At 39.2% G+C, this 13,912-nt stretch overlaps 2 protein-coding genes across 2 annotated transcripts in view; one reads left to right on the plus strand and one right to left on the minus strand.

Moving 5' to 3' along the window:
• Positions 1 to 13,626, minus strand: part of LOC146502480 (adhesion G protein-coupled receptor D2) — a 91,139-nt gene extending 77,513 nt beyond the window's left edge. The window contains exons 1-15 of the mRNA XM_085132490.1: positions 13,301 to 13,626; positions 13,170 to 13,206; positions 12,321 to 12,345; positions 11,297 to 11,521; positions 10,410 to 11,051; positions 6,336 to 6,443; positions 6,115 to 6,188; positions 5,206 to 5,496; positions 4,573 to 4,684; positions 4,316 to 4,462; positions 4,050 to 4,152; positions 3,771 to 3,879; positions 3,472 to 3,527; positions 3,157 to 3,283; positions 1,237 to 1,340 (exon numbers count right to left, since the gene is read on the minus strand). Of these exons, the coding sequence (XP_084988616.1) occupies positions 1,237 to 1,340; positions 3,157 to 3,283; positions 3,472 to 3,527; positions 3,771 to 3,879; positions 4,050 to 4,152; positions 4,316 to 4,462; positions 4,573 to 4,684; positions 5,206 to 5,496; positions 6,115 to 6,188; positions 6,336 to 6,443; positions 10,410 to 11,051; positions 11,297 to 11,521; positions 12,321 to 12,345; positions 13,170 to 13,205 (2,159 nt within the window). The 5' untranslated portion in view covers position 13,206; positions 13,301 to 13,626. The remainder of the gene's footprint in view (positions 1 to 1,236; positions 1,341 to 3,156; positions 3,284 to 3,471; positions 3,528 to 3,770; positions 3,880 to 4,049; positions 4,153 to 4,315; positions 4,463 to 4,572; positions 4,685 to 5,205; positions 5,497 to 6,114; positions 6,189 to 6,335; positions 6,444 to 10,409; positions 11,052 to 11,296; positions 11,522 to 12,320; positions 12,346 to 13,169; positions 13,207 to 13,300) is intronic.
• The window catches only part of camsap2a (calmodulin regulated spectrin-associated protein family, member 2a), a 345,786-nt gene that overhangs the window by 256,409 nt on the left and 75,465 nt on the right, over positions 1 to 13,912 (plus strand). The gene's annotated exons all lie outside the window — the stretch shown is intronic.

Below are 13,912 nucleotides of genomic sequence, written 5' to 3' on the forward strand. Positions count from 1 at the left end.
GCTACACTTCTCAAAAATAGCTGCAGATTGATCAACAGTTAACTGGAATGCTGCCTTCAGGCGGCTGCAGGGATTCGATAAAAGAAAAGCTTTTCATACAGAGTAAAGGAGCAGAACTAAGAATTGTGCAGAATCTCACTAATTCACAGATTGACTTGGTTCTGAGATGTGACGTAAAATACTGACAACGTGCTCCCCACCTGTTCGCATAACTAACTGAAAATGTCAATGGCACCACAATAAAGAAACCATATATGTCACCGTTTCCTCAAACACCCAAAAAGATCAAAACAACTACTCGTATTATCTTTACATGACTTCAATACATTGGATATTTCCATCTCAGACTGAAATATCAAACAGAAAACAGAAAAACAAGAGACAACTGAAACTGGCTGAGAGGTAAATTAACTAGAGAGCCTCTCATTATCTGCCCATCAGGCTCATTTCATGTCCGCATCACTGCTTGAGACCACTGTAACCCCGCCGCATGAATACAAGCGTCCTCGGCTTTGTGAGCCTCAGCTTTGTCTCTGGTTGCGAGTGAATTTAAGCGCACAAACACATGTACATCATACATCAGCGCGCGTGAAACGCGAGCCTGCGCTCTCTGTTTTTAGGGCAGTCGTAAATTGCCGAGGCAGCTCCTCTCCAGCTGATCGCGATCCCTCAATGACCGTAATGTTAATTAACAGCTACAGAATGCCACCATAAACCTTCAGGGTGGACTCACATGTAGACACCAGTAATTACTGGATTAGCGCAAGTCAATACCATCATAGCTTTAGGAACAGAGCCGCAGCAGCGTTACTACTGATCAGTTATCTCAGCGTGTCTTTCTTATAACATGGCAACGCCCAAAAAGGTGTAAAAAATACACAAAAAATGCCTAAATGATATTTGTGCTTCATAAATTCCATATAATGAGTCCAAATTATAAGTTTTTAGCATTTTCAAGACCACTATAATATTTCTTTGCTATTTTGACTTTGGAAATAATGATGATCCTGTTTTCAAAATTATGTAGGTACTTGAGCAACACAATACAGTATACAACATAAAATATGTATAGCAGAACCACTGCATCTGCTTGACACCATGTGTAAAAAGTGACTGCTGTGTTTAGCAGCACAGAAAAAGGTGAGGCTGCCTTGCGTCCCGTGGCTCAGGCAGACAGAAAACAGGCAGCTATTTTCGCATCATAGGCAAGCAGGTCAGGAAAAATCAGTTACTTACTCCAGCACAGTGAACAGCATCAAGGTCACCACCAGAGCACACAGAGATGCGCCACAGCCAATGAATGTCAGCTTGGTCAAAATAAGCTCTTCCTCTGGACTCCACTGGGACAGAAAGGAAAGGCAAGTTGTGGGAGACAAAAGAGGGGAGAATGTTGTCAGAGAGTCCTAGAGGTTGACGAGCAGCCGTCCCATATCTGAAAAATCCCTCATTTGATACGAAAGAAAGTGATTTCTTACGTCATTGCTATACATAAATGGTTGCATTTTTATAAACTCAAAATCTTGCTGATGGTATTGTTCTTTGATGAACTTACAAACTTTTATGTTCTTTAGGTAAACAGAGAGAATAGCTGTACTACACTCTACATCCTTCAACACAACAGGCGCAGTATGAGTGACACCTGCTGGCACACATCATGTACTGCAAATCCTATCCCCAAGATCGAATATTAAACTGGATCTTAATTTAGACAAGCAGTCACGGTAAAAAGTAATTCAAATACATTTAATTCGGTTTTATTTATATAGCATTAAATCACAACAACAGTCACCTCAAAGTGCTTTGTATTGTAAGTTAAAAACCCTACAATAATAAAGAATAAAGTACATCTGTCTGTGAAGGTTCTCAGTCATCCAGGTCATCGTAGTCAAAGGAGCTTGCAAAGAAAAGCGTCTGGACTTATTTAAGTTACTTGAAGACGTTTCGACGTTTCGACTTGAAGACGAATAAAGTACATCCTCCATCAGCTATAATACTATACCGTATTAGAACGTTTATTCAAAATGTATTCCTTACCAGGTCTTAGATGAACAATAAAAGACCTACTATATCACATCACTATTTATTTAACACAAACTAGAGCAAAATGCAGAAGCAGTATGTGAAAAATTAAGTGCAACTTAAGGCCCAGCAGCTTGTAGAACCACCTTGATCTGCAATAATTTGAAGTAACTTTAATTGTTTCTCACATTTTTCTCATTTTGGGCAAACTACTGAGCCCAAGTTGCTCTCATTTGCATCTATCAGAGTATGAAGGTGAGATAGATAGAAAGCCCTTACCTAGAAAAAGCATAGAAAAAAAGTTCCTTTATGAACAGGTGCGAATGGGCTAATAAGGTAAGTTGTACAAACTTTTTGAGTGCTCAGGTAGAGTAGAAAAGTGCTACATTTGTCATTAACCAACGGCTGCTAGGTGCACAAATTATCACCTCTCCACCACTGTACTTGACAGTTGGTATGAGGTGTTGGTGCCGACATGCTGTGTTTAGTTTTCTCCAAAAGGAGGTTCTGTGCATTCTGGCCAAACATCTTCACTTGGGTCTCATGGCTTGCACAACTGTGATTTTGCAAATGCAAAATTGCATGAAATGCATGAAATGTTCATGAAATGTACTTTCATAAACTTTAGCATCATAACTGAGGCGTGAAGTGTAGCTTTGGGGTTTTCTCTGAACATTATCTGAATTTGAAAGCAGACCTGAATGCTCCAGACCAGCCAACTGCTAAAACGTCTGCTTTTATAGAGGTGCTCACACTTATCAATGACCATTTATTCACTTCTATTTGCTTAACAGCCACTTACCATCTTAATATGTATGGAAGCAGTAACAGTGCACTTAGTTTATCATACACTGCTTTCACATTTTGGCTTAATATTTGATAAATTAATAAAGATGTGGTGTAATGTGACACGTCTGAGACTGTATTTACCTCATTTTAAACCCTGATTATTTTTATTATTCCGGATATGCGACGCCATTTTTACCATGAATATGAAATGTATCATAATATACATGTTGTAAAAAAAATGTACCACATAACTCATACCTTTATAAAATTGTTCCCAGTTTACCTTAAATAACCTAAAACTTGATGTGCGTGATTTAAATGAGGGCATCACAATCGAGCTCAAGTTACCTGTGATTCCAGGTAATTCATCAGCACTGCAAAGTTTGTTGTATGGTTACACAAACAGGACGTGACGCTAGCGACATCAAGGATCACTGTGCAGCCTTCACTGGACCAGCTACTGGTATTCGTGTGCCTATACACAAGCACAGACACTCACTGGTAAAGAATCACACTCATATTTAGGACTGAGACATCCTGCAGGGATAGTGACATGTTTTAAAACATCAAACAATAGGCTACTTCCTGTATCATTTATCGAATTAATTGAAATAATACAATTTTCAGGCATATTTATGTGACTGTGCTGTTGGTCAAACTTACGTCAGGCTGAAATTCCAGAAGGCACAAACAGGAATAACTCTCTTTGAATACGCCACCTAGAAACAGAATCATATGTTTGCATTTGTTTTAATCTTTATCCTCGTTTTAATTTATCTGTGGTCGGTCATCAAACTTTGGCTTATTTTTTAAATGACTATTTCTTTCTATTCCATGTGCTGCTTGCTAAGTGATGAAAATGACTGTAAAATAAAATGCTGCAACTTATTTTTAATAAATGAAAATTGCATAGTTGCTAATATCATGCCGTGTGACATCCTCTGCACAATAGGCTGCGCCACCTGTGACGATGAAAGGGTGTACTTGACAGCAACAGGTATGGTTTCGGGGTTCGAGGCATGGCGGACCGTGGCTGATATGATAGCCGATGCTAGATCTCCTGGGAGAGTTCTGGGAAAACAGGCAATGGTTATCACTGAGATACATCTTACATAATCAATTCAAACTACAACCATCAGATTAATCCCCATGCTTTAGAGTAAAAGTGGCTGAAACCAGACCACAAAGATAAGATAAGAAATTACAGTTCATTAAAAACAGAGAAAAAAACAACAGGAAACCTTTTCACTTTCTCTTGGTCACTCAGTGCAGACTCCTTTGTTCCTGATGCAATGTCACTGAACTGGTTGTAATGGGTATGAATAAATATCACCTCCTCATATCCTGTTTAGAGATAGTGGACAAAAACACTGTGTGGGTCAGTGGTTCATCTAGGTGAGCATCTAACAATGTAATATGTGTCTATAGCATTTGTAGTGTAAACTAACGGTTAAAGTTAGCCTCTAGAATAAGTGCATTTCCGTGTGTGTGTGTGTGTGTTTACTACCTAGTGTGTGTATCCTCTGGAGCTCGGTCTCAGGAATGAGCAACTCATCGTGGCTACTGCTGCTGGGCTTGTGAGAACCAAACGCAGATGGCTTGTAGACTTGATTACAGCTCTCCTGGGACAGCTTCTGCCACTTCATGTACACATCTGACAGCCAAGCAGATGCGATGAAAATATTAACAGAAACCATAAGTTAAAAAGCCAAGAGCCACCAAATGTTTCGATCATTGCGCGCGTGTGTGTGTGTGTCCTTTCACCTATATTCTTGGTAGAAAGACTCAAGCTTCTCCCCTTAGTACAAAGCACCTCTGCAAAAGCTTCAGTGAACTTATCAATGGTCTTGACAAGCGTAAATGGGCCAATGTTGACCTGAACAAATGGATCAAACACAGGTTAATGGAGGTGAAGAGCTATCTTTGGAGAGTAGATTATATTTAAGTAAGTAAGCAGGGCGCCTCAAAGCAACAGAGTCCTGGGTTATGTATGCACCAGCTGGCTGGGGCCTGTATGTCCTATGTAATTGCCTGTTTGTGCAACATAAGCATGAATAGTTGTCTCTGTGTGTTGGCCCTGTGATAGATATAGATGGTGACATATCCAGGGTGCACCCAGCAAGTAAATAAATCTAAATCCGCATTATAAATAAAGGATAGAAACACAGACTGTTAAGTGATGCAAACAGGTTTCTTATGTATAGTTAAGAAACAACTTAAATAAGATTAAATAAGGTTCTCATAGTCCGTATGCGCTTAAATCCCAGGGTACACTAATTTGCTACAATGCTTTTAATAATTTAAGGAGGTAAAATGTTAGTAAACACACAATTTTAATTAAGTAAAAAAAATTGGAGGATTTCACAGAGATATCATCACGGAAACATTACGCCTCACCCCATCATCCGTCAGACCCATCCACTGTGAAGCCATGCGTGGCTCCAGGATCAGACTCGCAATATTTAGATAGTTGGTGGCAATGGACACCATGACCTCTGTGGCATTATCTCCGGCGGAGTGAAATCTAGCAGGTGGAGTTACGTCCATCATCTGAGAGAGGTAGAAAACATCGTTGGCGGTCAGGAGGAGCGGGCCACTCGCCTCTATTTTATGTAGGACAGCTTGGGTCAGCTGCTGCAGCAAGGTCAATTTGTCCCAGGAGCTGTTAGCACCCACCCCCCCTGTTACCTGAATAAACAGAATAGAACAAAGTTATAACATTAACTTGACTGCTGATTCACTGGTCCTTTTATACTTCAATCACTTCTATTCACCAAGCATTCTTAGGTGATTCTCTGGGATTTTGATCCTAACAAATGTACAAAGTTGAGATGATGACTCTCCTAAAATTGGATCAGATAGTGTGTCAATTTTGTCTTGGATACATCTTCCACAAAACAGCTTAATTGGAGATAAAGTATCAGAATTTCAGGAGTGGGACCACGCCTCCAGACACGCTCCTTCTGGTTCTTATCTATATATGTTTCCCCAGTTCTACAAGCTGTCATTCTCGATCTGCCAGGCCTGGGAGCCGCCGCCAGTCCCCTTTGAGGCCTTTCCCAAACCGCAGCTCAATTCATGTCGAAGCCATTCACCTTTACCTACTAAAACACTGTCAACCCCAAAATGAGGACGTGGGACCAGCGAGTGAAATGAAACGTAAATGATCAAAGAATATTCTTTTGGGGGATTTTTGTTACTCTAACTTGGTGATCTGCTCACTAACATGAATACTTGGTAGTTTATCAGACTGTACAACCACTGCACTACCTAATAACCACCTCAAAGCTCAACAGGCTGACTCACAGGTTTATTGATGAGATCCTTGTTCAGCCTCCTGAAGAAGGGTGTCTTTGGTAAACTGAAAACACCCAGCTTCTCTGCAGAGACGGACAAAAAATATATGCTGCAATCCATTAGCACACAAAAGCACACACAGCACCCTGAAAACCTATTTAAAAATAATTTAAAAACTGAATTGCATAATTCAATCACATTTGTTGATGCACAATAATTATTGTCTGTACCTCGCCTATACTGACAGACAGCTCCTCTGGAGGAGTTGCATTTGGCTAGGCGGGAATGCTCCGTGACGGGGTCAAAAATGCCGCACTCTTCATCGGTTCTCCGGCTCTCTGCAAACATGGTGAAGGGAATAGTGAGGCTTATACATATTATTAAGCTGTTGAAAATCGAAAATATTGATATTATGCTGATAGACAGTAGTTTGGATAATACAAAATAGAGAAATGTTGCAAATGTGAGACATTTCATACAGGAAACTAAAAATACACAGCAGTGCTTAAAAAAAGCTTGTTATAACTAATCAACAAGTCTACAAATACAATATAATAAGGTGTAACTGGGTGAATTCAAATTGACCCAGATAGGCATAACCTGACCTGCTCTCCCCGTTAGAAATTTTGTTAACTTGGCTAAGTATAAATATTGCACTAATAGTAAATTAAACATGGTTTCAAATTACTCATTTATAGTTAGCAAATGCTTCTGGATATTTTACTCAACATGCATACCCATAATAGACCCATATTTTGCACCCTCATACCTAACAAACCTATTTCTATAATATATCTATATATCTATATTATTGCCAATATATTTTTGTAATATATCTATTATGGCTAAAGCACTTATGGATGCAAACTGCATTTCGTTGCCTTGTACTTGTGACATGTGCAATGACAATAAAGTTAAATTCTATTCTATTCTATTCTATCACTCTAGGCATCTATTTGTCCATTGTAGCATTTTAAAATCTGTTTTGCTTTATTCATATTAAAATATTTTACTTGTATACTAAAACACTGTATGCATATATATATGTTTATGTATTTCTTAGTTTTTATTCACTGCTAGCAGAATCTGGACACATATCGTAAGCTTTTATTGTGGTCTGCAACACATCATACTAAATCTGTTTTATTGAATGTAAATAAATGTACATAAAAGCAGAATGCAATGATCAGCGAATCTTTTGAAGCCTATGTTTGATTAAAAATAGCAGAAACTACATTCATCAAATGTAGTTTTTCTGAGGAAGAATTTATGATTGTTATGAATTTGATGCCAGGATCAGAAGAAAAAACAAAAATTAAGACAGGGAAAGCAAATGGCTAGGGAAGTGGTGTACTAAACTAAACTAATTAAAAAAAATATTAATAATTAAAGGACATCTTACAAATGATTAGGCCTCTTAACATGATTTGATCCATGATCTTACAGGCACACATAATAGAAACTAGGGAGTAAAAGTTAACCATCCCCAGGAGCCTACAGGTGGATGCTGGGGTGGCTGAGGGGTCGACATAATGGGAAATGATGAAGGGCATTATGTAGGCCATCAAATTCGGAGGGTGCGTTTTAAATTTTCTGGTTAATACATGAGGATAGTCCAGCATGTTATGTTGCAGCTCAAAGACTTTGCTTTATTTAAAACTATACTATGGAAACAAATATAATCCAGAAACATGTCTTTCCTGGGACTGAGCTCCTTTAAAATAGACTGGGGTAAAGTGGGACACTGTCCTGTTCTAGCTAAAGATAAGAGTATACAATTAATCCTTAATATACAACTCAAAAGCCAGCAACTGTGATGGTTTGGAGGATTACTAAAAGCCCGATTGACAATGAAAGACAAATAGAGGTTTTGGAGCACCACAGGTAGCCATACTGATGAAAGTCACGGCTCAAAAGCATCTTTTTGCTGGGATTTAATATTAAAAGTAACTGTGACCACCGATATTCTCTAATGCAGCGGTCCCCAACCTTTTTTGCGCCACGGTTTATGCCCGACAATATTTTCACGGACCGGCCTTTAAGGTGTCGCGGAAAAATCCGACAAAATAAAACTAGTACCAGTACTGAAAAAAAAGAAGAGTTATTCTTCTACATATTACATGTCTTACAATTCTTTTTTTTTTAAATGTTTTCTTTCTATTTTAATTCTTTTATTATATTATCCCTCTGTTCAGCACTTTGGCTGACACTTGATGTCTTTTAAATGTGCTATATAAATAAAGATGACTTGACTTGACTTGACTATTCATAACTCACGTGAAAAGACCCAGGAAAACCGAGTTAACGATAAAAACGATAACAAAATAACGCTGAAAACCGATAAAAACCCTGAAAACCATACATTTCACACCCGAGCCTCAACTCTCGCGGCCCGGTACCAAACGACTCACGGACCGGTACCGGTCCGAGGCCCGGGGATTGGGGACCGCTGTGCTAATGTATTTGGATTTTTTAGTAAATTGATCACACCCAGGAAGACCTGTTTGTTGCAGCAATACAATACCAAACCACATTCAGCATAGCTCTCCAGTAAAAGAAAAGTCTGAGCGCTAAGCTGAATGAAACTGGTCTTGGCATGTGCTGGCATTCAATTCAAACTGAGCAGGAGTGGAGCTGTAGATCAAAGTTATTGCTTTTATTTATACTAAAGCACAGTCATGGTTATTAAACTGCTAGATGATGTTATTTAGTATAAAACAATGTTTAACTTCTAAAGTGTAAAGCTGATATTATTTCTAATAATAATCATTTGTATCCATAGAGGACTTTTCCATGTTATACCTTGTTGCCACAACATTAGAAGCAGGAGTTTATAAGGTGCTGGCTTGACCCATATATTCTCCAGGTTTCAATATGACTGAACATATGTGGTATGCGCTGGAAAAACATGTGTAAACTCTTGAAGGCTCCGTTTTCCAGCTCACAGGACTGGATCGGCCACTAACGCCTCTGTCCCAGATAACACACAATGCTTTCCGGGGCCTTGTGAAGTCCACGCCAAGCCATAATTGCTCTGGATGTACAAATGGTGATCTAGCCAGTATTTGGCAGGAGTTTTTAATGTTGATGCTGGACTGTGTATGTCTGAGATGGTTTGATGAGGAAGAGAGAGAGAGGGGAAAATGAACCCGCCTGACAGAGTAGCAGGCAGTGCCAAGATCTTTCAAGTCCAGTAACTGAAGGAAGGCAACAGCCACCCTACAAACATTACATTGATTACATTAAATACACACAAACACACAGAGATAGTCTTTAAAAGACCTGCAATTCAATTCTGATTGTGTGAGAGAAAATAAGTGACTGAATTCCAACACGCTGCCTTTCTACACGCTCGGCTCCAGCAGGGAAAGGGAGATTTCTGGAATTTCACTGCTCATTAGAGACCATGATGTCAGAAGGGGAGACGTCTGTTTTGAAGGGTGGGACTCGGGGTGATATGAGTCAAAAAGCATTTACCAGAAACATCAGCGGCCCCACCAGCTGCCAATTACAACTTGGTCACTAGCTCCCTTATTCACTTTAGGGAGGAAGGGAGGGAGGGAGGGAGACAGATGCTGAGAGAAAAAGTGTGCCTGCGTTTGTTTACTAATGTTTAAAACTTGAATAATAAATGGTTGTCATTGGTTGCCACTATAGCAAACACGACATAACATGTGATCACAGGATATTTACACATCTAGTTGTTGATGATCTGATTTTGTAAAAGAGCCAATAAAAATAAAATGAATGACATTTAACAGTTTTAGTTACATTTTTTTAATACTAAGAGATGTCATTTATGATTAAACTGCTTCTGTGCAGTTAAACAGTTTCACTATTTCATGACATCACTCGACAGCAGCTTTTGGTTCTAGCAGTCAAAGCATTTTTAGACTTTTTAGATGTGATCACGTTATGACTGGGTAATAATGTGGGTGTAGAAGATGATGGGACAGAGACTGAGGGTTATATCAGTAATATAGGTGGAGTTAACTACAACAGGCCAGCTTAGATCTTTTGTTATGTCTGACGTTACTGAAATGATTGCAGTCAAAAATGACTTTCAAATGGACTCTCTGTAATCGTTTTTCTGTACAGCAGCTCCACCCAGGCCCAGTGCCAACCTACTTAAACTGCAAACACCAAGTATAAGTAATTCTACCGCTGGATCTTGTGGATAGATTGAGTCTCTTTTGTCTTTTATAGTCTAAATAACACAAAACTCCATACTTTTAATAATACATAGCCTTTAAAAACCCTTCAGCTTTTGACCATGTCGTCTGATTGCATCCTGATTAATGTACCTTGACATGGGCTGTCACTCCACTGCTTTGTAAGGGAGGTCTCTATTTCCATTGCTGCTTCGCTCCACTTGAATACCAGCCCAGAGGAAACGAGTGAGCACTTCTTTTCCATGCTGGAAATTTCGCTGCTGTTCAGTACCCGATTCCAAATGTGGAGTTCTGTTATGCTCCCCGAGAATGATTCGTCACTCTTAAATGACCCCCCAAAGGTGTCCTGCTCCTGCCCGATAATGAAAAGGCCACCACGTCCAATGTTGTCCGTACTGTTTAGGCCTTCAGCCGCAGACACAGCGTGACCGTGAGCATATATTGCCCAGCGTCCACCATTCTGGCTCCAAGAAACGCAGACAGAGTGCCAGGAGTCATCATAGTTGAAGGCGTCATGGTAAGGCCCGTGAATGCCATGGACGAGCAGAGCCAGCTGCACGGGCTTGCCCTGGTTCAGGTTTGCACGGAGCTGGAACTCATTAATATATGACGGAATGGAATATGAAAAGACTGTGGAACGTCCAGAGCAGTGCGGATTGAAGCGCAGAAGGGTGCAAACAGTCAATGATCCCATGGAGGGGAAGCTGTACAGAAGACGGGCATGCTTCCTGTTCGAGCGCCCAGTGAAATTTAGAATGAGGGTCTTGGAGGACGCTTTGGTGTCACCACAGAGAGAGAGAGGGAAAAAAAGACTATTAAGAAAAAATGCTGTCACAAATATTGGAAAAGATAGGAGCTAATTATAAAAAAACCACTTTGCAATCCTATTTTTACTGTAAACAGCTGGAAAACATTTAAATGATTAAGTAAGCAGGAATTTGTCTGGACAAGAAAAGCAAAAAGAAAACAGGACCAGCACTAATGTCAATGCAAAGTTTTAAAGAACCTACTAAACCTACTTGTGATGCGTGTTATGACTTTCTTGGCAATCCACACAGACTGAGAGATGTTCAAGGATTTTAAAAATTTGGTAAGCTCCCGGTTCTCTTCTGCGTTAGAGACAGTAGCCAACGCCCCAGAGCGCTGCTTACACATTTCTCCAGCCCTTTTCCACTGCAGGCTGTCAGGAACATATGCATAGTAGGATACATCACAAGGCTGGGTGATGGTTTCCAGGAGAAAGGCTGCTCAAAAAAAGAAGAAGACAGGTAAGGAGGTGTGGCCAAACTGAAGTGGTAAAATACAGACTAAAACTTACTGAGATTCAAGTGAAGTTTTAATCCCGCCCAGATCCTGACTGGGGCTTTGTTATTATTATTATTATGGTTACAATATCAGCAGTGCCAACACGACAAATTATATTTGTGAGAACAGGCCAGACATGCTTGTTTATCATACAAATGACATCTAATGAAATTTTTCATTCAACATTTGAACGAGTCGCCAGCCAAATAATGATGTCCATTTTCCAAGCCTCTCGGTTCATGCAGAGGAGGGTTAGGGTTTAAAGCACCTGCCAGTACTCAGCTTCGGTTTTTATGCTATTTACAACTAACCATCAGCCAGAAAATAGTATAAACATACAAACAAAAAACCCACCTGTACTACTGTCCTGCATCCCACTCTGGTTTGTTATTCTTATATTTATTTTATATTTAGTTTAGTTATTTTTATTTTAGTTGTTCGTTTTCCCGAAGAAAAAAAACACAACAAAACTATAGTAGCTAGGACTGAAGTGCAAGTGGAGACCTTCAAATTTAATTCAAGTGGTTTTGCAGTTGCACATTATCAGAGGCTCAAAATTCACTGGCAAGCAGTTTCAGACAAACAAAGCAGTTGATTCATGATCATTCATCATTGGGGTGAAACAAAACAAAATACCCCACCCCCACACACAAACACACATTTTAATCATATGTATCATAAATGACTGCAGTTCCTAGTTAAGTTAAATCATGGGTGAAGAGATAGAGAGAGCCTCACCTGCTTTATAGCTGTGAAAGCAAACCTGTAAGACAAGCACAGGTGTTTATGTAAAGGTATAAAATAATAAAGATAACTGGGCGTATCACTGCAGTATATTAACAAAATGTAACACCTGTTTACTGAGGAGTGCAGCGAGTGCCAAAATGAATTAAACAAATACATCATTAAATAATTAATTGGGCCGGGAATTAATTAAAGTTTGAAGTAATTAATAAATTCAATACATTAATAATGATTAAGTAGTTCACTTCATTTAAAATGTTTAATGCATATTTTACTTACTTTGAATTTTAATAAATTAATGATTGTCCCATTTGATTAATTTGCCATAATTAATGATGCATTTATCTTTCAACTATTTAATTATATTTACTTTTTTTAATTTAACTACTTGTTTGGTTAAATAATTATGGCACTCGTGGTCCTCCATAATATCACTACCAGCCCAGCCTCCTCGTGTTTTTTGTAAAGTATTCCTTTAAAAGACTATTTCATATAAAGTAGACATTAATAAAACTGTTGACCATCCAGCTGTGCTGCTTTCACAGAAGTCTGTTCATTGTATTTCTCTAAAATTCTGATAGTTTTTTGGGAAAACTCACACTGCTCACAAGACATGTTTACAAAAAAATGACAAGTGAGAAAAAGTGACAGCGACCAAAATGAATCCTTTAGACTAATAAAAGGTTTCTGATTTGCTTTACTTTCTCGAAACAAGTGAACCGCTTCAGGTATAAAATCTTTTTTGCGCCAGTTTGTCTGAGGAGAAATGAGCTAATTTAAAAGATGACAAAAAATGTAATAAGAGGAAAACATACAAAACACAAAGATGTGCCAACTACTCACAAGCAGGCCCAGACTGCAGAACAATATCCTTTGCATCCTGAAATTAAATATATGCACATTAGCAGGGAATCCAATTCGATTTCCTGCTCCTACGAGTCCTTGTTTCAGTTAAGCAAAGCAGCTGTTTTTACCTGAACTATTCGCTCCTTTTTGTGCGTCTTCACATCTCAAGTTGTAGAGTTTACCCAAGTTTTCTTCTCTGCTGTGTGCTCACAGCCGCTTACTAAAGTACAAGAAGACTACCAGCCGCAGCAGACTCCCGAGAGTATGCAAGGAGGATGCAGAGGCAGGCAGCAGCACAGAGGCGTGGGTGTTATTGAAGTCGGGGTTATAAAAGTAAGGTTCGGGGACCTCCGGAGGCCTTACAGCTTTTCCCGACTGGTCTCTTTAAATGTTAGGCTTCCACTCATCAGCAAATGTAAATCTATCTAGCAGTCCAAGTTAACTGGACTGGACAGTCTATAGGTTGTCAAAATTTATTATGAGGATAAGGAAAACCTTATATACATACATCCGTGTAACTTTGTGTTGAACCCTGGGGGGTCAAGATCTGTCTAAATAAATAAATAAATCTGGGTAAATTCCCAGATAATTAAACATGCAACTATTTTGCTGGTAATACCTGAAATTGACTAAAGAAAATCAACAGCCTATTTATGCAAGATAATTCATAATTTTATTGGGGGGGGGGGGGGGGGTTATATTGGTTGGGTCTGATAATTGGGGGGATCATAACCCCCCTC

The sequence above is a fragment of the Neolamprologus multifasciatus genome, chromosome 15 (assembly GCF_963576455.1).
Source record: "Neolamprologus multifasciatus chromosome 15, fNeoMul1.2, whole genome shotgun sequence".
NCBI classification, from domain to species: domain Eukaryota; kingdom Metazoa; phylum Chordata; class Actinopteri; order Cichliformes; family Cichlidae; genus Neolamprologus; species Neolamprologus multifasciatus.